The following is a 25,272-nucleotide window of genomic DNA, read 5'->3' on the forward strand; positions in this document are numbered from 1 at the left end:
AACTATAAAATATTTAGAAGTCCAATTTTTTTTGTAAAATCTTCCAAAAATCTATAAAAGTTCCAAATAATAGTGGATTTCTATAAAAGCTTGTAAAAAATCATGAAATATCCTCAAAATCTTTTAGAATACCACAAAATATTTCAAATCTTTAGAAAAGATTATAAAAGATTCCTAAGAATATTTTAAGGTGTACTTTGTTGAATGTCCTTGACACTCCAACCAAATACAAATTTAAATCAAAGCACTATCTATAGTTAGACTAAGGTATAGGTTTAGATGAATATTGAAATACAAACCTAATTTTAGACTTGAATTTGGACAACAACTAATTTGAATGCCTCAAGCATGAATCCTAACCCAACAAAAAAACAACAACAACAAACAAACAAAACAAAAGAAAAAGAACTCCATGGAAAGAGAGACAAAGAAACATCAAATCCGAACTCTCTAAAGTAAGAAAAATTAAAGACAAAAAAAAATAGGCTATAACAGTAAAGGAGAAGGTTACTATTTGGTGTAAAGGATAAAAGGGGGGGGGGTGAAGAGATAGGTTTTCTTCTGAAATGGCTCTCGAGACGCCGCGCATGCATGCGATTCTGGGTGGCCCTCTGTGTGTATGTCTGTCTGTCTGTCTGACCTTGTTTTCACAAATGGAAAAGAAAGGTGAGTAGGGAGCGAGAGAGAGGGAAGGAATCATAGACAGATCTAGGCTATATATACCGTATGTACACTGCTGCATGCTTCAGGGGAGCGGCATCTCAGCCAATGTGGACGATAATGCCAATGCATCAGTGAAAGGTGCTCCTTATCCGGAGCAGTGTCGCCTGCGCCTTCCACTTGGATCAAGGAACTTGCAAACCTACTCCCCTCTCTGACCTCCTCCTCTTAACCCCCATTATCCCCGCTGGAAGAGGAAGAGCAGGAGCACTAGGACCAGGATAAGGCTCCCTGCTGCTATTGCCAATCCTCCACACCCCATCTACCACCCCTGGCTCTTCCCAACGCTGTCTTTCGTTGCTTCCTGGCACTCTAATCTTTGAGAGGATTCATTTTCGGTGAGTTTTCCTCTCCACATTGCGGTCTTGCTTGATCTCCCGTCAGAAAGATGCTGACTTGGGATTTGGGTTTGGGTTTGCCAAGTGGGAGGTTTGGTGGGTCTGAGAAGGAACGTGGGCTGGTTTCCTGGATTGACACTTGGGTCGCTGTGTTAGCTAGCTGCAAGTGGATGGCTATCTAGCTCTTGTGCGTCCCTGTCGGATCCGCGATTCTGTGTCTAGGGTTCCATTGCTTTTATTTTTTTGGCGAAGTGAGGAGGAGGTTTTGAACGAGATGGTGATAGTGCCTGCTACTGTGGTGAATGCGTTGTCTGGGTCTCGATGGTCGAGATCGGTGGTTTGGGCATTTGGGTCGTCCCGCAATTTAGATTCATGCTCAATTTGCACCGTAAGATCTGAGATTTTGGATATGGTAGCTTGTATGGGAGCGTATATCGTCGGAAGGTAGTTGAGGATGGATCCCAGACGCGGTAGCAGACATTATGCGATAAAAGTCGAGTCTAAGAATGTGTTGAGGTTTCTACAAGACTTAATTAGGAGAACTGGTTGATGAATCAGGGTGACTTTGTGAAGTCAGTCTGGCTACACAACAAATAGTAGCAGTAATGGCAGCGACGGCGATGGCCATGTCCACGCTCTCTACATCTCTCGTCGCTCCCACTGTGGCCGCGTCACAGTCCGCCTTCCAGGGTGCATCTGTGCGTATCAACCACATGCCTGCTTTGGGTATTGTCAAGAGCCGCCCCCTCACCATTGTGGCAGCTACCAAGAAAGCCGTGGCTGTGCTCAAGGGCAATGCCAGTGTTGAGGGCGTTGTAACTCTTCTCCAGGAGGATGATGGTGAATATTTCGAATCTGTCTTGAGCCATTTAATCGTTAATTTTTTTTACCCTTTATGGCTTAGATAGCCACTGTTACATTTAATTCAAGAGTTTGCAATGTTAACAAAATTGTGTCTGATACAAGGTGTAATCATCTACTATAGTCACAATGTAGCTGGTGCGTATGCAACCACAGGAAATTGAGTGAGAAAGGATCTCCAATCCTTTGATTGGCAGTATAGGTGAAATAGTGCTCCAGCAATGGGCGATGTTTGATTTAACATTTCATCACACTTCCGTGAACACTAATAATCGGAATCGTTCATGCAGGTCCCACAAAGGTCAATGTAAAGATCACTGGCTTGACTCCCGGCAAGCATGGATTCCATCTCGTACGTCTCCTTTCTCTGTAGGCTTGTTTGCACTGGGGTGTTTCCACTGTACCGCATGCTTCATAGAATCATTTCAGAGTGCACTCCTTGCGTTGGCGTAAATTTTTATAATTTCGGAGACCGGTTTCAGTAGAGTGGGCATAGTTTGACATGAACAAAATCTGTAGAGATGGTTGGCATAATCACTGTGCAATAGTTTTCCTTGCGAAGAGAGCGTCAGCTAGGCGGAATCTGATGAGGTCTATGATTTTGTCTTGATGTAGCATGAGTTTGGTGACACAACCAATGGCTGCATGTCTACTGGTGAGTTTACAAATGCTATTCGTGTTCTGTACATCTTAATTGGAATATCAGGACTCTTGATTTTGGTGGATATTGTTACTTCTAGTAGATTTTTTCGTTTAAAAATTCTTCGAATTCAAAATCTGCACTTTGTGCAAAATTGCTACCAAGTGTAAGAGTCCTCTTATTGGAGAGTCATTAGTAGGAATCTTACGAATTTTCATACGTAAAAAAGAGAAATTAGTCTGACTCTAGTCGGAATCTGTTGCGTAGAGAAGTCCTCTACATCTGATTTCGGGGCATATCCTTGCAGGTCCTCACTTTAACCCTGAGGGCAAGACTCACGGTGCCCCAGAAGACGATAATCGACATGCAGGAGACTTGGGCAACGTTATTGCTGGCAATGATGGTGAATTTCCAACTAAATTTGATTGTGGCATTAGCTGCTATAGACTCTGTTTGTTCTATTAAAACCTGAAGTGTGGATGTTGGTAGGTAAATCATCCACTGTCGTTGATTTCCTTACTTTTGGCCCGATTACAGGCGTCGTGGAGGTCACACTTGAGGACTCCCAGATTCCTCTATCCGGTCCACACTCCGTAGTTGGAAGGGCGTTCGTCATCCACGAAGCTGAAGACGATCTTGGAAAGGGTTAGTGGACATAAATCCAGCACTGCACTGCACTTTTGCCAATCAATAATATTAAAACCCACATTGTATGCATCTTAGAAAGATAGCAAAACCCATTACATGCGGCATAAGTTTCAAGCCTTACAGTACAAAGGCTAACAAATGTGTACCTTACAGGTGGCCACGAGCTCAGCTCTACAACCGGCAACGCAGGAGGACGACTTGCTTGCGGTAACACTTCCATGACCTCTGACAGTCTTCACTACCTTTATCACAAGCTAAATGTCATCTTTAGTTTTTAATTTTTTCTGAATCTTTTTTAGAGTTTAGGAATCTTGAGGTGGCGAAGTTGAGGGCAATAGGAAGGTGAGATAGCCAGAGTTTTCAATGTGCTCGACACCGATGAAAATATCTGAGCCTTTAATTCGTGATGATGTGTGCAGGTGTTGTGGGTCTAACACCTCTGTAATTGCTTAAGCCTGTTGTATACTAGGCTATGTTCAAAATGAAGCTTTTTTCTTTGTGGGAAGGGAGCCGCATCGTCGAACTTCCTGCACATTGTGGACAGTCTCGTGTGGAGTAAATAACGTCCACCTTTTTATCGGGATTTCTTAGTCTCGGGTATATATCCTTACTGTCTAGACAGCTAGGTGAGGGAGTTGCGGTGGACCTGCCTTGTGCTGTACTCTCAACGTGAACGTCAATATCATTCATTATCTCTCGGGGCAAATTGGCAGTGAATCTGTGAATGAAACGCTCAACCTGCGATGCCCTTATTCCTTTCTTGTATGTTTACTTGGAAGCATATTGGTCAGCGTTTTGTGCAAAGAGTTGCCATGAGTTTGGCCACGAAGTAAGAGGGTATGCTCACTGTGAAGGTCTTTTAATTAATTGTTCTTTCCATGCGTATGTGTTGTCAAACCTAAACTCTTAACGTGGAAGTTGAGTGTCAAACTGCCAGAGAATACAATAAAGAAAAATAAAATAAAATGTAGATGTCGATGTTGGATGCCCCTGGTGAAAAACTATTTAGAAATGTTTTACTCAGATAAGTTTTTTGAATTGAAATCTTCCAGAGTTAAAACTAACGTCAAGACTGAGCTACTTTTGCCTCTAATGTCTCTAATAGATGTAAAAAAAACCACCAATTAGTAGCCTTGGGAATTGCTTTATGACATCTCTGAATGCAAAGTTTATTTAACATGACATTTTAATCTCAATAAATTATATATATATATATATATATATAATTATTAAGGTGCTAATTTTTTTATTAAATTGTGCAAAGAAGTAATAGTAAATCTTGAATTTATTAATAAATTAAAGCCTAGAATAAATAATAATCATCATTACATCTTAAAAATAATCATCATATCTAAAAATATATATTTAATCTAAGAGTAAATTGGAAGTTTAACTACAATAAATTGGTTGGTCTTTCATAAGAAAGAAAAATAAATAAATGAATAAATAATAAAAAATTAAAGATTTTATTTATTTATTTTAATTGATTACATATATATATATATATATAGATAGGGAATGTTAAATAGACCAATGCTTTTACTAAATGAACCTACCTTTGATGAAGAATATAGTAATGACGATGATTTTGGTTGGTTTTTATTGGCTGTAGATCTAATAGTAGAAAATAAATTTTGAGATCATTATTTTTTTTCATGATGGTTAAGATGGATGGATCAATTTAGTAAAAACTTGGGTCTATTTAACATTCTCCCTAATATATGTATATTGTATTGTTGAGATAAAATAGTATTAAAAAATATTAATATACAACATTTAAAAAAAAAAGCAATGATTGCCTTGAATTCTTAGAATAATTTCTTCCAACCACAAAATCTTATCCAACTTGATTAACTTGTCTTATTAAAACTTTAAATTATATAAGTTGTTTTCAAAAATTAATTTGAGAGATACATAATAGAATGCTTCATAAATTTATTCAATGATTTTGTAAAAATATTAGAATAAATTTATATTTCTTAATTTTAAAAAGTCATAAAATGACTTATGTTAAAATGAAAAAAATTATCTTAAAATCAACTTATTCAACTCAACATTTATGATAAGAATTAAAAAAAATTAATTATATGATTATGATTTTTGATAAAATCACTCTTTGTAATTCTAACTAACATTTCTATTAAGAATTTGATTATTTTTCTTTAGAAGATATAAAGATTTGTAAATCATTCACATATTAACTCGTTTTTTTTTACTTTCTTTGCATTACATTTGTTTCAAAGCAATGGAAAGAACATGTTTGTAATATTTGTAATTAATGGCTTAAGAAAGAAGATTTTCTTAAAAAATAAGCTATAAATTTCTATAAAATTTATTATTAGTACTTTAAGCACTCTCTAAGTCTATAATATTATTTCTCTAATAATCTGTAATTATGTAACTTTGTAAATCAACCTTAAAATCTTCTTATTTTACTTTAAATTGTAGAGTGTAATAGATAGTTTAAATCATGAGTTTAGCTTTAATAATATTGTGACTTAAAGAACTTAGAAATTTCAAGATACTAAGATAGAATCTAGTGTTTTATTTTATTGTGGTAAAAATAAATTAATTCTTTTAGAAATTCTTACTATTTTTGATGAAATATAAAAATCCATCAAGTTGTATATTTAAGAAATCTGCACCACAATTAAAGAATGCAAAGGACGATTCTTTGATACACAATGCCAAGTAGAGAAAAACATACATGCTAGCCTAGATATAAAGCCAAAAATTTATATCTACCACTAGTAAGCACATTAATGGTGTACATTATGGGTCATTATGGATATTTTGCCCTTGGTAGAGCCATAGAGCATGAATTGCAACAAGCCACTAGCTTGAAGTACATATGAGATTGAATGGCGCACATTATGCGCTATGACAGGCATGTCACCCTTGGTGGAATTGTAGGGGCTTGAATCGTGGCAAGCCACTTGCTTGGGGGCATGTGGGAATACTTAGGACAATCACCATAAGCTTAGCACCAAAGTAGAGGGAGTCATATTTCCTAATTCAGATCCAAAAATTAGAAACCTAAATCTATTATTAGAAAATTATCAAAGGCCACATGTTGGAGAAGGAAATAATAGCTTATGTTTCCTTTGTGAGCTTGGTATTGCTTCAAAAAACTACACATAAGCATGCTGTTATATCTAGAGCTAGGTGTTGTATAGCCAAGTGGACTACATTTCCATTGAAGCAAAATCCACCTCCATCTTGGTTGTCATAGAAGAATGCCAAAGCCTCTAAGATTTATTTTGTAACTACCTCAAGTTAGTATACCATACATCCCCTAAGCATAAATCAATTGAAGTAACAAAAAGAAGGCAATGCATTTGCTAGTTGAGCTTCTTGCAACAACCAAAGATGATCACATTGTGTTCTACTACCACCAAAGTGATCTTCTTCATACCTCAATTGCAGAAGCAAAGATCCATCCTATGAGCATTTGATCAAACTCAATACAACTGCTTAGCATATTGAGCATTTAACTGGCAGCAAGGTGCACAACTTCTATTTGAAGGAATCAAGTGAGATTTACTTCTCTAATTCTTGACACCACAACGACAAGAACATGGAAGTCAAGGCAAGCTACAACAAATGAAAGAGAACAATACAATTATCAATTAACTAAGAAGTCGCTTAAGCTTACACAACATATAATAGAGTAGAAGCTACTAAAACTTCCACAATAGAAAATGGAGTGAGAAGAGAAAGCATTTGCCAAAGTTGACTGCCACCATCAATAGTGCTCTTGGTTGAGTATGTTGCTGACTTTTATTCAGTGGTGGTATAAGTCACTCAACTCATTACTTGATAAGGTGGCATAGCTTCACTTGTATTTATGAAACTACTTCCTACAATCTCACAATAACATGCTATTAATATTTACAAGACTAAATCTACTTATTGAAGTGTCTTTCTCATTAAAAAATAATAATTATAATTCCCATTTGTAATAAGCCTCCTAAATCTATGAAGTGTTGAAAAAAGACAAACAATCAAATTTGCACTTAGCTAGCCAAATGAGTATTACTTCTTACTATTACAAGGGATAATACAAATTTGTTTAATGTAAGAAACAGATGCGTTTTGGCCATGATTTGAAGTTTCATACAAACAGCCCCACTTCTTTTACTACCTTGTTTTCCTTTTGTCATATGGTTACTTCTGCATCTATAAGTAGCTTATTTTTTCTTAACTTTTGAGCAATGCAACGTAAGTCCTACCACAAAAATTCTAAAGTGTGATGGTATTTATTTTGAACATTCGTTTTTATTGAAAAACCTCGCCCATTTTATGAAAAATTTCATTGATTGAACAGAGTTTGGGTAATTGAATGGTAGGGAACATAGGATGCATCACAATGTATGCCAACAAAACTTATATTAACACTGAAATTATATTATTAAATTAATAACAATGGTATCTAGCAATCGAAGTGCTTTGCAATGCACTGCGATTTTAGCCACAGAAGTGGTGAGAGATATCAACTAAATGTGTGAGAGCAGTCAATAATTTGGATGTATATTAAACTCACACGTCAAGTTCCGATAGCTTCAGGTGAACTAATCTACGATGCACTGTGGCGTTTCTTCTTTTTTAAATATTATGTCAAAATTTGTTTCTCGTCTCTAAATTAACTTACAGGCGTTACATCCTAGCCTGATTCCGTTAGACACTTGCGCTTATCAGGTTTATTATCAGTTCTACTCAACCAAAGTAGGCGGAATTACCCATGGAGAAACCACTTACATACAGCATGTTTAGGCAGATCAAAAGCAGAAGTTAAGCGTCAAAGAAAAATCCTGGATCTTCTGAGCTTGTTACTTATCTAAAATAAAGAATAATGCTCCATCGATATATCATGCTTAAAAAAGTGAAGATAACTTTCGAGCGCAGAGAGGCACCTTCCATTCGATACACAAACGGTAGACATGCTATCTGACACAGATGCCACTAGTGGCATAAATTCGACAAATGATACAAAGATTACATACCCTAGAAATAACAAAACACCTGCAAAGACCTTCAAAAGAAAGGCCACAATCTGATAGCCTACTCCTAAGATCGCATCGTTCTCTAGGTCATCGCTCCAGGGAGGACACTGTAGACAAGTTTCCTGCTGATTGAGTCCCCCTTTTTGGACTAGCGTCAATGCGACCTACGTTCATAACAGTACAGCGAGCACAGGTGAATAGAAACCCTTAAAGCATATTGCACTTCTTTCGCATACAATTATCTTGCTTCGATGCAAGTATCAGGAGAAGTAGCGCTATATTTAGTGACATCGACAAAAAAAAGGACATGATTAACATGGCGGAACCGAAGTCAATGCAAGCGAAGACTTCTGCTCTGTACACTTCTAGACACAATCCGCTCATGCCACACATTCATGACTAAGAATGACGGACCGGGCCTCAAACGCATGAAAACTGCACGAAGGGCTCCCCTGGGTAACACTCATCTATCTCGCTCAATTCCCGAGACACTGCTAACTTCAATCCCAGGAGACGGTCTCACGTCATTCTCTATCCATCTTGACCCACCATAGAAGTGACGAAAATTATATCAGAGATCAAATGTGGCATCACTCTGCTGCAACAAGTTGAGGGGCATAGAGTAAGTACCTCAGTACACCTCGACGTGCCACTGCTTGTTCTTCTTCAGCTTAGCGAGCTTCTCTTCCCAATTCTCACCCCGAGCCTCTGCGACTCTCTTCAAGGTGTCCTGGATTCCGGGCATCATGCCCCTCAGACCGCAGAAGTAGATGTGCGCGCCCTTGTCCAGCAAATTGAACAGCTCCTCGCTGTACTCCTCGATCTTGTCCTGCACGTACATCTTTCCTCCCTTGCTGTTCTTCTCCTCACGGCTCAGCGCAGTGTCGTACCTGAAGTTCTCTGGGAAGGCCTCCTTGTACTTGGTGAACTCGTCGTGGTACAGAAGACTGTCCGAGTTCGCCACACCCAGGAACAGCCACGCAAGCCCGCCGAATTTGAACGTCGGCACGTCCTCCATGAACATACGCCTCAAAAATCCTCTGTAGGGGGCAATCCCGGTACCGGTGGCAACCATAATGTGGGTCGCGTTAGGGTCCGACTCGGGCAACAACATTACCTTTCCAGATGGTCCGGTGATCTGCACCTTGTCGCCGGGCTTGCAGTCGCACAAGAAGTTGCTGCAAATTCCCTTCTTGGCAGGGTCCTCGGCCTGCAATTCTGGGCACCAATACACAGCCCTGCGCACGCAAAGGCTGGCGGTCTTGCCGTCGAATTCATCACCGTACCTAGTTGATGCGATGGAGTATAACCGCACGGTGTTGGGCTGGCCGGGCTTCTTGGGGTTCTCGCCGGGGGGGATGATCCCGTAACTCTGCCCCTCCCAGTAGGGCATCTGGCCGCCGTGGTCGATCACGATGTGGCATGTCTCACCGGTGGCGTTGGGGCCAACAATGCGCTCCACGGACTTGACAGTGCCGATGAATGGCTCCTTGTTCTTAAACAAATGCATCGGAGGCTCGGGCTCGCCCTCGAGGTCGGCGGTCAAGGCCACCTTACTGGCTTGCTCGGTGAGAGCAGCAGTGAAAACACGGCGCTGCGAGAAAGCAGCGCGATGGGAGCTGGAGGAGCGGCATTGCAAAGCGGGGAGGCGGAGGCCGGAGAAGAAGACGGAGGTGTCGGAGGAGGAGGAGGAGGGGGCAGAGACGGCACGACTGACTGCTACGTGAGCAGCAGAGGAGGCCTGGAGGCATGCAGCAGCGTGCGCCATTGTGGCAGAGAGGATGGTTGTTGATGCCCCCGCGGCAACAATGCTAAGCAGCAGCGACGGAGGAGCACCAGCAGGGAGGAGAGGGGAATGGAATGGTGAAGCGCAGGGGTGGCGAAGGGGGTGCGGGAGTAGTAGGCGATGGGGAATAGGCTACTTTGAGAGATGGTGTGGACACAACGATACGCCCTGCTCTTGCAAGTGACGCTGATATGTGGCGCAGAGAACGATAGCCTCATCTCCTCCTTCCACCACTAGTCTCTGGACTCTTCTCCGCTCCTCTCCTGTCTCTTGCTCTCCCTCTCTCTCGCCTCACCTCGCTTCCCCTGCCCCTACCATTCGGCGCTTCCCCACCTCCCCTTTTACTTTTGTCTCCTGAGTTGGAAGTCATGGATGCTTTCATGCGCTTGTTGATGGGTGCCCCCACAACCCATTGCTGCAGCATTGCTTTGAAACTCCACCCTGCCATCCGAGCCCCCACTGTGCTCCATTCCAGCACCCAGGCTGTGTCCCCAAACAGTTCCCCAGGATTCCAAAAAGTTAACGTTGTTGCACACAATCTTAAAAGCAGGTTATGTTAACATACTCATAAGCTTGAAAAGATGGCGTGTTTTAAAAGAACATTAACAAAAATCGAATTTTGTACATGGGAAGAATCAACTGTAAAATATTAGAAGTATGGATTCACTGAAGTTACTTTCCCCAATTGAAAGGATGCGTCTGTAAATCCTCATTTATCTATAAATCATCTTCAAACAACCACATTGGGCCTTTCAAAATCTTTCTTAAAGAATACCAAAAAATCTATGAAGTGATCAAGATAAGCTTTAAGTATACTTTCGGGACTCCCTTTGATGAGGCATGACAAACCCACTTTGATTGTGCAATGTCCACCCTTGAAGAATGGGACAATGCTATCACAACCCATGTTCCTTGCAATGCAAAAGACTTGCACTATAGAGCACCCACAACCTTGGAGTAATGTGCTGGGATGAGTAAAACAGGACTAGAGAATAAGAAATTACTTTAAGTTTCATCTTGAGAATATTCTTAAACAGTACATTATTCTAGAGTGCTACAACGCAGCCTAAAGTTCTTTTTGGATTCCTTTGTAGTGCCAAGACTCTAGGATTATCCACAACACCACCTCAATCTATCAAGTTATTGAAACAAGGGCGACCTTCTTTCATACAAACATATATAAACAACTCACATATATATATATATATATATATATATATAAATAAAAGTATCCACTTGTGCAGTAACATTTGGTACTTCAGTATCATTTTTCTTTTAAGAATAAGTTTTTCTAATTAAATGCCTATAGCTTTGTATTGGATATATATATATAAGCAAAATATTAGTGAACTTCATTATGACTTATTCCAAGAATTATAAACAAAAAATAAAATAAAATAAATTTGAAGATGTAGACTATTTAGCCTTTATTTTTTATTTTTTTTTACACTTAATTCTTTAAGACCCATAATTTTTACCTGGGTTTCTTAATGGAAATAATACTTAGTATTACAGATTGCAAAGATTATACACTCTTCAATTTTTTCAATTTTTTCATTTTTACATTATGAGGTCCCACTTCTTGGTGTTATGTGTCTCCCTTATTGTTCAATATTAGCCACATGTAAAATAAAAATAAAAATAAAGAAAAAAAAAGAAAAGAGAGATGGGCAAGAACTCATGAAATCTTTGTATCTTTAAAATAATTTTGTATTCAATCTTGATGATACTTTGTTAATGCAAGCTTTTGCTTCTATTGATTGCAATAGGATAAGGATCAATGTTAAAAATAAAAAAAATTAACTTTTTAAAAACATTCCTACATTAACCATATAAAGTCATTTAATACAAATGATAAGAATTAATATGTTTTTTTGTGTTATGGTATTAAATAATTCTTGGTCTTTCTTTCCAAATCAAAATCCATATTAATTTTATTTATTTATTTATTTTTTAAACTAATAGTTTACTTTTTCCTAATACTTCAAATTAAAATAAAGTCAATGTATAAAAATAAATAAAATAAACTATAAAAATTCTTAAAAAACATCATTTTTAATGCATTGAATAGAAAAGTTATAATAGATAATATTGTGCTAGATTTATGTCATATTGAGAGAATAAGTTTTTATCTATTTTTTATAAAAATGAATCAAAGATAATAATAAGTAGATGCAATAAAACTTTATTTTATTTTACAATCAACAACATAATTTTTTAATATTAATTCTTGAATGATTGATTTAAAAATTACGTATATATCAATATATATATATATATATATATATAAGATAATATTAAATAAACCTATGCTTTTACTAAATAGACCCATCTTTTATAAAGAATATGGCATTCATGATGAATGTGATTGGTTTTTATTGGTTGTAGATCCAATAATAGAGAAATGAATCTAAAAATCATTACTTTTTTTTCATAATGGTTAGAATGAATGGGTCGATTTTTAAAAACCAAGACCTATTTAATATTCCTATATATATATATATATATATATATATATATTTAATCAATTATTTTTTGATAATAAATTATTTATGAAAAAAATACTTAATTGCAATAAGAATTGATAATGTTTATAGAAGCATTAAAAATAGTCATTCTTACAGTATAATAGTTTATTATTTAATTTATATTTTTTTATATTTAAATATTTTTGATTATTATTTAATAGTGTCTTTGTGAATTCTTATCATTTAAGTTAAAAACATGAATTCAATCATTTTTTTTTGTAGCTTCTTATTAAGATACACTAATATCAAATTATAAATTCTAATTTTTAAAATAATAACAAAAATTAATCAATTTTTTTGTAGCTTCTTATTAGGATTTTTTAAAGTTGAATAAACTGATTGTGTAACTAGTATTTTTAATTATTTATTTTGAAATGGTTATAAGAATTAATTTACTTCAATTAAATATTGTGTCATGAATAGATTACGTAAAAAATGTTTTTATTATCACTATAAAAAAAATAATTCAAATGTTTGATAATACAATGCTATTTTAAAATAGAAATTCCATGTTTATAAGAATATTAGTTAAGCCTTGGATTGCAGATCCTTTATTTGTAACTCTTTTATATAATTATCTATAAAAAGATTAAAATATGAAAATATGTTTTTGTAATATCATCTATAGCATTCAACATATTAATTGTATTATATGGATACACTTCAATCACAATATAAATACCAATATCTTTTATATATATATATATATTTTTTTTTTAATCTATTATATATACAATGAAGTTCCAAGATGCAATGAAGTAAGAGAAGGCCATAAAAGACGAGTTTAATCTCTTATGAATAATACTTTATGGAAATTGGATCTTTTTCTAACAAATTTATCTATTGCTAGTATTGATTTTAATGAGACTTTTGCACCTTTTGTTAAATTTACATGTATATTAATCATTATAACAACTATGGCATTAATAGGCTTCTAAATATACCAAGTGGATGTGAAGGTAATCTTTTTGAATAAAAAATCGCAAGAAGATAATTACTTAGATTAAATTTACTGATCTATATAATAAGGCAAAAAACACCTTGTGTACAAGTTTTAAAAATCTAAATAAAGGTTGAAACAATCACCAAAAGTATGATATAAACAAATTAATACATTCTTTGTCAATGAAGCATTTGTAAAGAGCAAGATTGATTATTCCTTATATGTGATGCAATCTAAAGAATTATTGTTAGTTGTAATATTTTATGTTGATAATTTAATCATCTTAGCCAACAATATAATGAAAATGGATTAAATAAATGCCATATTAGAAAAAAATAAAAATAAAATGAGTGATTGAGAAGAATTCTAGTATTACCTTGATATTGAATTTGTAAGAAATTGTAATAATTGTACCATCACAATGAGCCAAAGCAAGTACATTGATAAGATATTAAAATAATTTAATATGAAAGAACAAAAATTGATTGTGAGTTCTATTAATAGATATTAATTGGTAGATTTATTAAAAATATAGTTTTAAGTTATTTAATTAAATAATTACTAAGATAAAAGAGCTTTTTATTATTTATATATTTATTAAAATTTATGAATATTTATAAGTTACAACAGTCTTATTAAAAGAAAAATTAAAAAAATAGAATTTTAATAAATTTTAGATGCAATTATCTTATTTGATTTAATACTTTTACTTATTGTTAAGTATTAATAAATAATTATTAAGATCAATATTTGCATTGGTTTTATATCTATGTTTATTATTTATAAAAAAGCCAATTAATATTAGTTAATAGTTAAAAGAAGCATAAGAAAGAATTTCATGTTTTTTTTAGTTATTTATATGATAAATAGAATTTTCTATTGATTTAAATTAATTTTACTATTAAAAAAATTAAGATATGAAAATATAGTCTTAAATTTATATTAATATTATAAAAATAGTATAATAATTTTTTGAGTTTATTTGGAAATTATTTAAAATTTATTAGAAAATTTTAGAGGAGATTTCAAGACTTTGATAAAATTAAGTTCTAACACCTTAGAAGCTATTATGAAGAAATAGAGCAAGTTTTAAAGGCCATATAAGGTTTTTAAGCTAATTGGATGTTTTTAAATACCATATTGAAGTCAAAAATACAAAAAAGTAGTCCTACTAGAACAAAATAGGAAAATCAATAGCTAATATAATTTTTATAGAAAGAGAGGTGGATAAGTCTTATATGGATTATTATACCTTGGATGTAGTTAGAAGGATAAGACTAAGTCCTCAAGGCCACTTTAGAACATCCATATACACTACATGTGAGCCTTATTAGGCTGAAATTTTTGATCTATAAGCAAGTTACCTTTGAGCTAAAATATCTGTATTTATTTTTTTAATAATTTACTTGCCATCTTTAAATCTTTATCACTTATTTATAATAATTTGAATTTATATTTTTATTATGTTATTAAAGAATTTATTTTTATTTTTATTTTTATTTTCTATTAAATAAAAATCTAATAAAATTTTATAGTATATAATTGCTTGAATACAATCATTTCACTTATTTTGTGTTTATTTATTTGTTTTTCTTTTTCTTATTATTTTCTTGTTTCACTTTACATTGCTAATTAAAAATAATTCTTAATTGAAGCCATCTTATAATTTGGATTAGATTGAAATTTATCCTTTCATCAATTGCAACACCTCGTGAAGCAAATATGAAGTTAATAAAAGGTGTAAATGAAGAATTTGCACAAGTTGAAGGTAAGATGCATATTATTTTATATAAGGTAATATTATGCTTCTTAATATATGCAATAGTGGCCTCAAAAATAGATCTTGTATTTGATATGAGTATTTTAAGTTGTTACAAATATACATATTTATTCTAATAATTATCTATCTGATTAAGTAGAAATACATAAAAGTAGATTAATTTTTAATATCTTTTAAAAAAGCTTCCTAAAAGCTTCATAGATAGTGCTTTGACTTTAAATGTATTTATAATTGATTAATAGGTTAGAAACTTAGTCAATAAATAAGTTACATGTTATACATTGTCGGGGTAGAGAGAGTTTGTCTTAAGAAAGTGCTTGGCTTTTGGCTACCACTAAATACTCAATGAAGTCTAAGATATTAAAGTTCGAAGTTTATATATATATAATTTATATTTTTTAGGGCAATTACATCAAAATATAAGCTTAAGTACAAAAAAAAAAAAAAAAACTCAAATATATGATAAAATATCTTAAAACTTTATATACTCTTATTGAATTTTTTTTTTGAACTTCAAAATTTTATATCTCATGATCTAACCATCCAAAAAACTAAAATTTTACATGAAGTATTGATATACTTTCAAAAACTATTCAAACAAATTTCAACTGCAAATTCATTATAGATCTTGAAATATCACCAAAACCCTAATAGTTTCTTTAAATCCTTGCTTACATATATCGAAGTGCAATTTTCTTCATATCTCACAAACTAAATACTCAAATATTATGAAACTTTGATCTATAGCTTCTTAACGTAATAACATAGACATAGAAATTTTGAGCCAAAAATTTGTCTAGAAATTCAAGATATGGATCCAACCATTACTACCAACAAAATAATCCACTTATTTTCTTTGAATTACATGTGTTGTTTTCAATGCCTTATAACTCCTTTATCCATATTTAGAATTTATTAAACAGTATATGAAAAATATAATAAAAAAAAAGTTCTCTCCAACTCTAGTCACCGATTCTTTGTTACTCTCTATAAGCATATGTTATGCCCCAAAGAGTGAAAGTAGGTACAAATTTCACACCTTAATTTTGAACGCCTATAACTCCTTCATAAAAACTCCAAATCACAAAAAATTTACATCCAAACCCTATCCAAAAATCTAAACTTGCTGATCTTAGCCTCCAAAGCTCAAATGACCTCGGAAGAGAAATCCTAATCCCTAAGAAGGTCTTAAGCAGCCTCCTTGAAGTCCATTGGGTATGACATTTGACCAATAGGGATGAAGATCTTCACTCCTTACCTTTATTCAACCATACCTTGCTTTCATCCTTCCCAATAAGCCTCCTAATAGTTTAGACATTCATCTTTAGACTCCAACCTTCTTTTAAGTTTTATACTAAATATCTAAATCCTACATAATATAAATATTATAATCAAAATAGATAAACTTCCATATAAATTTTCTTATATCAACTCTCTTTAAATTTACTTATTAACCACTTTAATTGACATCAAGACTTACAAATATAATATATATTTTAATTAATGTTTTATACATTATAAGCAATTACGGTATGGCAATGTATTGATAGCTTGTAGAAGAAGCTAACTATGTAGTATACAAATAGATAATTTGCCTTACAAGATAAGATATATGTCTAGCAAAGTCAACATGTGTTAGAGGTCCTATAGAACATCACTACGTAGCTTTTAATTAGAGAATATATATAGAGCCAAGAGTAAAGTCTTTTTCACTCTTGTCAATGTTTTTTTAGTCCTTAGTCTTATTTCAAGACTTTCTACTCTTCTTGTCTTTAGCAATAGCCATTCTAGTTCAATATATTACTATCTTTGAGTGACTTTGTAATCTTTTTGAGTGACGTAAGAGTGCATTAAGTTTTTTATTGAGATTTCTATGCTTCTTAATTTGAGAAGAATGCTAACTTATTCTTCTTGTCTTGTTTTAGAAGTAAGTGGAATGTCTCACTTTTATTGTTGTGTTTTAAAAATTATAGATTATTCACTTTTAAACATATAATTTAATTTTCTAATATTAATTATTCTATAAAAAAATGCACATCATCCTTCTTTTTAGAAATTTTCAATTGAGATTAGAAGTTGTAGATTATTATCTTTTAATTTGACTTGTGAATTTATTAAGTTTTTAAAAATAGAAGAAAAAATTATAGATACTATACTTGAAGATATTATATTACATGAAGCCTTGTTTTAAAATGCACCAAGCACCTGGCTATGGAAGGTAGAAGGAATATTGCAACAACAAGTTTCTAATTCAAGTAGAATTCTAAATAGTCTCAATCAAACCTTAAAAATACTAACTAATCTTTAAAAAAATCCAAAAAAATCTTAAATAAATTATGAAAGAAGCATGAAAAAATCCTAAAGAAATTTAAAAAGAATATTAGAATAAAATATTAAATATATCTTAAATAAATTTCAATCAAATCTTAATTTAATTTTAATTAAAATTTTACTATTCTTTAATTAAATCCTAAGTCAAATCCTAAATAAATCCTAAATAAATCCTAAATAATCCTAAATCCTAAATAAATCTTAAATCCTAATCTATTTCTTAATCTTCAAAATTTTAATCAAATTATTCTAATTTTAAGTTAGTTTAGAACCTCAATATCTATTGATTCTACCATTGATCTTATTTAAGATTTTACACATCTCTCAAAAATTAATTTGGCAATAAGCATACACAATTTGAAAAAGATTGAACTTAATAAATAGAAGATTAATCCTAAATTCCACTTGGGTGTTGGCTAGCCTCCTAGTCCAATTTGAATGATAAAATTCTAATATCAATATCTCTTCTTTGAACCATTGAATTGCTCTAAAATTTCACCTAGATTTTTAAAAATTGAGTCTAATATCTATATAAATGTTTTTTATTTCAATCCAATTAACAAATTTCTAGAGATCTTAAAAATAATTATTGACCTTCAAACTCTAGTTTTTGAGACCTCAACGTATAAAAACCTTTATCTACTTTGATTTAATTATTTTATTGACCTCAAAATTTGTACACACACTAACAACTAAAATACAAACATATCCCTTGAAATTTACTTATACATATACTACAAAATTCAAGAGACCTTTAGTTTTCTAAATATAATTTTATTTTTCAAAATCTAATATAATTAAGAAAATTATTAATTTTAAGAATCTTTTAAAATTAAATATTAACTCAATTGATATAAAATCAATGCTAAAAAATTTCTTTGTAATTTTTTTTTCTAATTCTATTCTTTAATCTTTTAAAGAATCTTAGAATTGTCATAAATGCATGGTTTTATTTCTTAGAGTCTAATTTCAACCTAGGTTGACAACTAGTCTTCTTTAGGTATCAACATTTGTTAATTCAAGGAAACTTTTTCTTAAATATACTCCTTGAGTTTAGCCAATATATTCCTTAAGTTCAGCCAATATATTACTTTGAAAGATTTCTCTTAATATCAAGAAGAAGAGGATCATAAGATATACTTGATTGAACTTGCTTAATGAAAGTTGAATCAACAGTTAGTATTGATTTCATTACTCAAATATGAAGATGCTCTGGCTTGAAGAGAATTATTCAATGTTGATGAAAAGTAACATCTCTTTTCCTTGGTATAAGGTAAGACCATCTAGAGAGTGCATCTGACAAACCTTGTTGTTTTCCTGATCCATAAGTAATCTTGAATTCGAATCTTGACAAAGACATACTCCAACGGCCTTGGCGACGATTCAAAATACGTATTGATATAAAATATTCAAGGTTCTTGTGATCCGTATATATTATGACTGGGCTAGAAGCACCTTTTAGATAATGGCGCCATTATTGAAATGAATCCATGATTGTAAGAAGTTTTTTGTTGTGGATTTCGTAGTTGATCTCGGTTACTAAAATTTTTTTGGAATGAAATGCTATTGGATGAAGTTTATTAACTATTCCCATTTGTGACAATATGACACCCAAAGCAAAGTGTGATACATCTATTTCTATAAAAAATGGCTTAGAAAAATCATCGCAATACAAGATTGGTACAGAAATAAAGATTGTCTTTAAAGCTTCAAATGCTACTTTTGCTTCTTGATTCCATTGAAGTTTGTCTTTGCAAGTCAAACATGTAAGTGAAGCTGCAACTTGAGAGAAGTCTTTGATGAAGATTCGAAAGTAGTTGGCAAATCCCAAAAAGCATTGGACATCTCTTACCGTTTATGGGATCTTCTAATCTATAATAGTTTGAACTTTCTTAGGATCCACCATAAGTCCATCATTTGAAATGATGTATCCTAAGAAGTCGACTTGAATAATATGAAATACACACTTTTCTATCTTGGCATAGAGTCCTATATCTCTTAGTTTTTATAATACTTAGCGAACATGAAGTTCATGTTCTTCTGAGTTCTTAGAATAGATTAAGATGTCATCTAGGTAACAGACAACAAAATCACTTAAAAACTCCCAAAAGACATCATTCATTAGATATTAGAATGGTGCTAGTACATTTGTAAGTCCAAAAGGCATGACGTTGTATTCGAAATATCCTTATCTTGTTCGAAACACAATCTTCAATTCATCTCCTTCTTTATTGCGTACCAAATTGTATTCTCTCCGTAGATCTATTTTTGTATAGATCTTACTTTGATTCAACTGTTCAAGAAGTCCAGATATCAAAAGTAGCGGATACGTATTTTTTATAGTGATTTTTTTGAGTCCTCGATAATCAATACACATCCGCAATGATCCATCTTTTTTCTTCACAAATAAAATTAGAGCTCCTGTTGGAGATTTGGAATGGCGTATGAAGTTCTTGGCCAAATTCTCTTCAATATACTCCTTGAGTTCAGCCAACTCATTTTGAGATAAATTATAGATTGGTCCAAATAGTGGTGCTCCTTCTTGAAGGTCAATTGAGCAGTCATAGGGACAATGTTCTGGAAGAATATCTGCATTCTTTTTTTCAAATACATCTTGAAAATCTAGATATTGGCTTGGAATGCCACTTAAAGTCTTTTCACCAATAGAAATATGTGTGGATTAAAATAACACAAGATGATCCTTCTTTTGCAGCATACAAGAAAGCACTTGCACCTACAAATATAGGTTTAATTATATTAGACTTATAACTTTCTACTTGATTAACTATACTCTTAGTTATACTTTCAGAAAAGTCAAGACTACGAGAAGTTCAATCTATTTTAGGGTTATATTTTTTTTACCATGATAAACCTAAAATGACTGGATTAGAAGGAGATCTAATGATATTAAATATTACAAAGCTACTATGACTATTAGTTGTTATTTCTATAAGAAGGATTTCATGAGTAACATCTATTGAAGACAACAGACATCCATCTATGACTTCTACATGAACAGGTTTAGTTTTCTTTACTAAAAATATGTTATTTTTTTTAGTAAATTTTTTATTTAAGAAATATACTGAGGCTCCTGAATCTAGTAAGGTAGATGCTTTGAGATGTTTAGATTTTAGAATAACATTTATTGTAAAACATGGAGAGGATTCTGAGGAGAGGATAGGACCTTTACTAGGCATTGTATAAGATTCTAGCTGCACGATTCTTATTATAGCTAGACAAATTTATTTTCTGACATGTTATTTCTTTTGATCGCCGTACTTGTCATTTTGTGGTTGCGTCGCTTCTTTGGGCAATGTTGAGCAGTATTTTTAGATTTTTCATAATATAAGCACAATTCTTCTTGACAGTGATGAGTCTTTTCTTGTTTAGTAAGAGGTTTGAAATATACTGCATCAATTTGTATATCCTCTACTTCTGAATGTATGTGTTGAAGAGATGTTGGTGTTGCTATTGAATTATAATAACTTTGAGGTTCACTTGTATGGTTCTCAGATCGAAATTCAAAAAAGCGATTGTCGCACTTCATAGCAAAGTCAATTGCTTGACTCAATGTTTGAGGATCAAGTGAGTTGAGCATTAAGTTTTTTACTTCATATTGTAATCCGTAGAGAAATTGGCTAATAAGTGTAGCATCATTGTACTTGATATCATTTACAAGTTGTTAAAATTGTGAAGCATACAACGTTATTGATCGATTGCCTTGTCATAAAATATTGATCATATTGGTTGCAACACGAATTGCATCATGTTCTCTATACATAGATCGAAACTCTATCAAAAAAGCCTCTAGATTATTCAATATTGGATCTTGTCGTTCAAAAAAAGATAAAAACTATGATAATATTGAACCTAAAAGAAGCGTATCAATGAATCTAACTTGTAATCTTGGAGTTGGATAGCTTTGGGATTGAAGTTCAATCACAAGTTGTATTTGATTGATAAATCCTCTAAAATTTGATCTGGTATCATCAAACTTCTTGGGTAGGGCAATTTTTGGTTTTTTAATACTAGAAGGGCGCTCCACTATAGAAAAAGGGACATGATTTGGTGCAAATGTTGAAGCAGCTCCAATCATTTCTATATCTTCACTTCCTGTCAATCTTGTTGCTCTTTGTGGTGGTAAATTGAGTTGATGCATTGCAAGCATTAACTCCCTCAATTGCTCTTACATTCGTGCCATTGCATTCTTCATTTCAGCAAGTTTTGCCATAATATCACTTAGAAAAGAAAAGATGTCTAATATCACTCAAGAAAAATAGAAGAGAAGACTTGAAAATAAAGAAAATACTAACGACAATATGAGTTTAGAAGAGGGTAATCCGCAACTTCTAATATGCTTATGTCTTATCAAGAAAAAGGGATAATCCAGTCTTAATCAAGATTAGACAAAGCTTTGATATTGTAAGCGTCCTCTTGTCAATCTGTTAAGGACAAGAACATGATAAACACAAATAAACAAAAAAAGACTTCTCTCAAAGAAAGATGACAAAATAGAAATAACTTGATATGTATATTAAAAAAAAAAACTGGAATGGCTATTGCGAAAAGACAACAAAATTAGAGACCCTTGAAACTTGACTGAAAGTAAGAAAGGAGTTGACAAGAGGGAAGAAGGCTTCACTCTTGTCTCTATATATACTATCTAACTAGGGGCTATATGGCAACGTTCTATAAGACCTCTAATATGTATTGACTTTGTAGGGCATATGCCTTAACTTACAAAGCAAGTTTTTCTACGTGTGGGCCACATAGTTAGCTTGGTCTTCAAGCTAACATGTGTGGCACATGGCCAACTTGTTGACCACGTTTTTAATTCCAAAAAATCAATTAAAGACATCTATAAAGTCAAAACAATATCTATAAGCTTTTAGGAAGCTTCTATATCAAATACTATAGAATTAACTTGTTTTTACCTACTTTTACTTACTTCTACCTATTTATATATGTAATTATGGACTTACATGCATATATCCATGACATGTGTATTCTAAAGAACAGCTATAATTTAATGTAGATGACAAAGTATAATTACTTTATCACAATATTAAGAGTACATGTCCTTGCAACAAGTTGGACTATTGTAGGTTTAGACCTTTTCCTATTTATAAATAAAATAATCATATTATTTATTCATTACATCTACTAGAATCTATAAAGATCTATTTTATATTTTTAGTATCTATTTTTGAGCTATATAAGATATTAAATATCTCAAAAAGAAGATATATGCCACCTCCTCTTTTAGAAGTGGATAATAAATAAGAGTTTGAAGTGGAAGAAGTGTTGAATTGAACGCGACATCAAAATAGATTAAAATATATTATTCATTGATACAAATATGATATTAATAAATATACATGGAAGTTAGTAAAGAATCTTTTAAATATAATAAAGAAGATTAGAGCTTTTCATTGACAATATTGATCAAAATCAAGATGAAGAATAGCAAATCATTACTATAAAAAAAATAAGATCCAAAGAAGATTATTTTTTTTGTAACTTTTGTGTATTTGTCGCACTGAAGAGATGAAAAATTAATAACTAGGAGATTAAACTTAAGAGCTATTATTTACTAAATTAATAAATAAAATATTATAATTGCCACAATCCTCAAGCTGACATAATTGAGATAAAGATCATCAAGAATAACATATTCTTCTTTGAATAGATGGCAAGATACATTGTGTTTGATATCACAACTTTAGAAGAGATTCACAATGTTTGGTGATTTTATGAGAAGTAAAAATAATTCTTAATAATATTTCAAATGTTTTATTTGAAAGGAGTTATAAAAGCCTCAACAACGATTAAGTAATAAAGTAATCTTTTTGTTCTAATATGAGATACTATCAATAGTTGAGAGGACCTATCAATCATCTTTGAAGCAAACAATGATCAGAGTATGTTGCAAACACAATTTGCCACATCTTTGATTTCTATAATATATGATGAACACTCTTTGTAGAACTCATTCATAAAAGGAGAGGTAATTTCACAAACATACATATTTATTCCAATAATTATCTATATAATTAAATAGAAGTAGATAAAAATAAATTAATTTAATAATAATTTTTAGAAAAGCTTTCTAGAAGCTTTATAGATGATGCTTTGACTTTATATATGTTTGTAGTTAATTGATAGGTTAGGAACTTAGTCAATAAATTAGCCACGTATCACATGTATTGATAGTTTGTGGAATAAGCTATTTATGTGGCTCACATATAGATAATTTGTCTTACAAGATAAGACATATATCTAGCAAAGTCAACATGTATTGGAGATCTTATAAAACATTGCTACATAGCTTTTAGTTAGAGAGTATATATAGAGGCAAGAGTTAAGCCTTTTTTTTATTCTTGCCAATGCCTTTTTAATTCTTAGTCTTATTTCAAGACCTTTTAGTCTTTTTATCTTTGGTAATAGTCATCCTAGTTCAATATATTACCATATTTGAGTGACTTTTTAATCTTTTGAGTGACATAAGAGTGAATTGAATTTTCTTTTTTTGAAATTCATAACCTTGATATAAGTCAATACATGTCAAAAAACTAAAACTTTGCATTACATAACAATTAAGAGAATCATGAGATACTAAAAAAATACAAAAGACTTTACATTATGTCTTAGAATTAAAAACATTGATTTGTAAGGTTATTAAAATACAAATTAGATTAGAGATGCAACAACTAGCAGATCTAAAAAAATATGTATCTTTTTAATTAAAATCAAAGCCATATCATGTAAGTATAAGAAATATTCAATCATTATAAGATTATCCATAGTGGCTAAGTATATGGCAGCAAGTCAATGTGCAATAGAAGCAATTTGGATTAATTTTTTTTAAAATATTAAACTTGTATAATTAGAGACAATTCCAATTATGTATGACGATCAAGGATGTATTGCATTTGCTAAGAATCTAAAGTACCATTCAAAAACCAAACATATTGATATTCAACATCATTCATATAAAAAAGATTAACAGTAGAATAATAAATATGAAATATTATATTATACAAGACATGCTTTGTAATGTGCTTGTAAAAACATTAGAAAAAGATAATTACTAAAAATTAATAAAAAAATAGAATTGAAAGTCTTTCAATAAGTAATAAAGTAAGAGTGTTAAAGATCAACAAACCTATGATTAATTACTACCACTTAGAGCTTAATCTTACAAAATTGTTAATGGTAAAGAAGGCATAGAATAAGCTATTAAAGTTGCAACTAGATTATAGATGGCAATCCAATTAAAAAGAATTTTTAGTAAAGTTAGATAAAATAAAGTAGGATTAATATTATTGCAAATAAAATTTATTTACGTTAGGTATAATTTCCTTCCTATAAATAAATAATATTGAAAGTAAAAATCATTTTACTCCATATTTATCTTTGTGTACAATCTTGTTGATATTAAATGTTGAGACTTCTTATTTTTATTTTCTTCATTATCAACGACTTATTTATACTTTTTTGTTGTTATATTTATTTTTTAATTAATTTATTAATTAATTATTATTTCTTCTTCTATCTAATATCAATATTGATATAAATAAAGATATCAAAATCAAATAAACGTAATTAATATTATTTTGATAAATACTTTTTTATTTAAAAAAATATTTAAGTTATATATTTATTCATCAAAAATAATTTTTACATCATCTTGG

At 31.9% G+C, this 25,272-nt stretch overlaps 2 protein-coding genes across 2 annotated transcripts; one reads left to right on the forward strand and one right to left on the reverse strand.

Moving 5' to 3' along the window:
* Positions 1–932: 932 nt before the first annotated feature.
* Positions 933–3,913, forward strand: LOC112287048 (superoxide dismutase [Cu-Zn], chloroplastic). The gene is made up of 8 exons (XM_024529660.3): positions 933–1,058; positions 1,617–1,898; positions 2,210–2,271; positions 2,535–2,574; positions 2,867–2,962; positions 3,097–3,204; positions 3,361–3,414; positions 3,627–3,913. Exons 2-8 carry the CDS (start codon positions 1,664–1,666, stop codon positions 3,650–3,652), a joined length of 621 nt encoding a protein of 206 aa, XP_024385428.1. The 5' UTR covers positions 933–1,058; positions 1,617–1,663; the 3' UTR covers positions 3,653–3,913.
* A 4,177-nt stretch (positions 3,914–8,090) lies between these two features.
* Positions 8,091–10,070, reverse strand: LOC112286645 (ferredoxin--NADP reductase, embryo isozyme, chloroplastic). The gene is made up of 2 exons (XM_024528727.3): positions 8,841–10,070; positions 8,091–8,374 (listed from the first exon to the last, which is right to left on the reverse strand). Exon 1 carries the CDS (start codon positions 9,976–9,978, stop codon positions 8,842–8,844), a length of 1,137 nt encoding a protein of 378 aa, XP_024384495.1. The 5' UTR covers positions 9,979–10,070; the 3' UTR covers positions 8,091–8,374; position 8,841.
* Between the last annotated feature and the right edge of the window lie 15,202 nt (positions 10,071–25,272).

Source organism: Physcomitrium patens, chromosome 9 (genome assembly GCF_059467195.1).
Source record: "Physcomitrium patens ecotype Gransden chromosome 9, ASM5946719v1, whole genome shotgun sequence".
NCBI lineage: Eukaryota > Viridiplantae > Streptophyta > Bryopsida > Funariales > Funariaceae > Physcomitrium > Physcomitrium patens.

Excerpts from the sequence above, each read along its gene's own strand:
- LOC112287048 (XM_024529660.3), top strand. The coding sequence starts at position 1,664 with ATGGCAGCGACGGCGATGGCCATGTCCACGCTCTCTACATCTCTCGTC. Across the intron at positions 2,963-3,096 it reads CGTTATTGCTGGCAATGATG|GCGTCGTGGAGGTCACACTT; the intron begins GTGAATTTCCAA and ends GCCCGATTACAG. Across the intron at positions 3,415-3,626 it reads AGGAGGACGACTTGCTTGCG|GTGTTGTGGGTCTAACACCT; the intron begins GTAACACTTCCA and ends TGATGTGTGCAG.
- LOC112286645 (XM_024528727.3), bottom strand. The coding sequence starts at position 9,978 with ATGGCGCACGCTGCTGCATGCCTCCAGGCCTCCTCTGCTGCTCACGTA.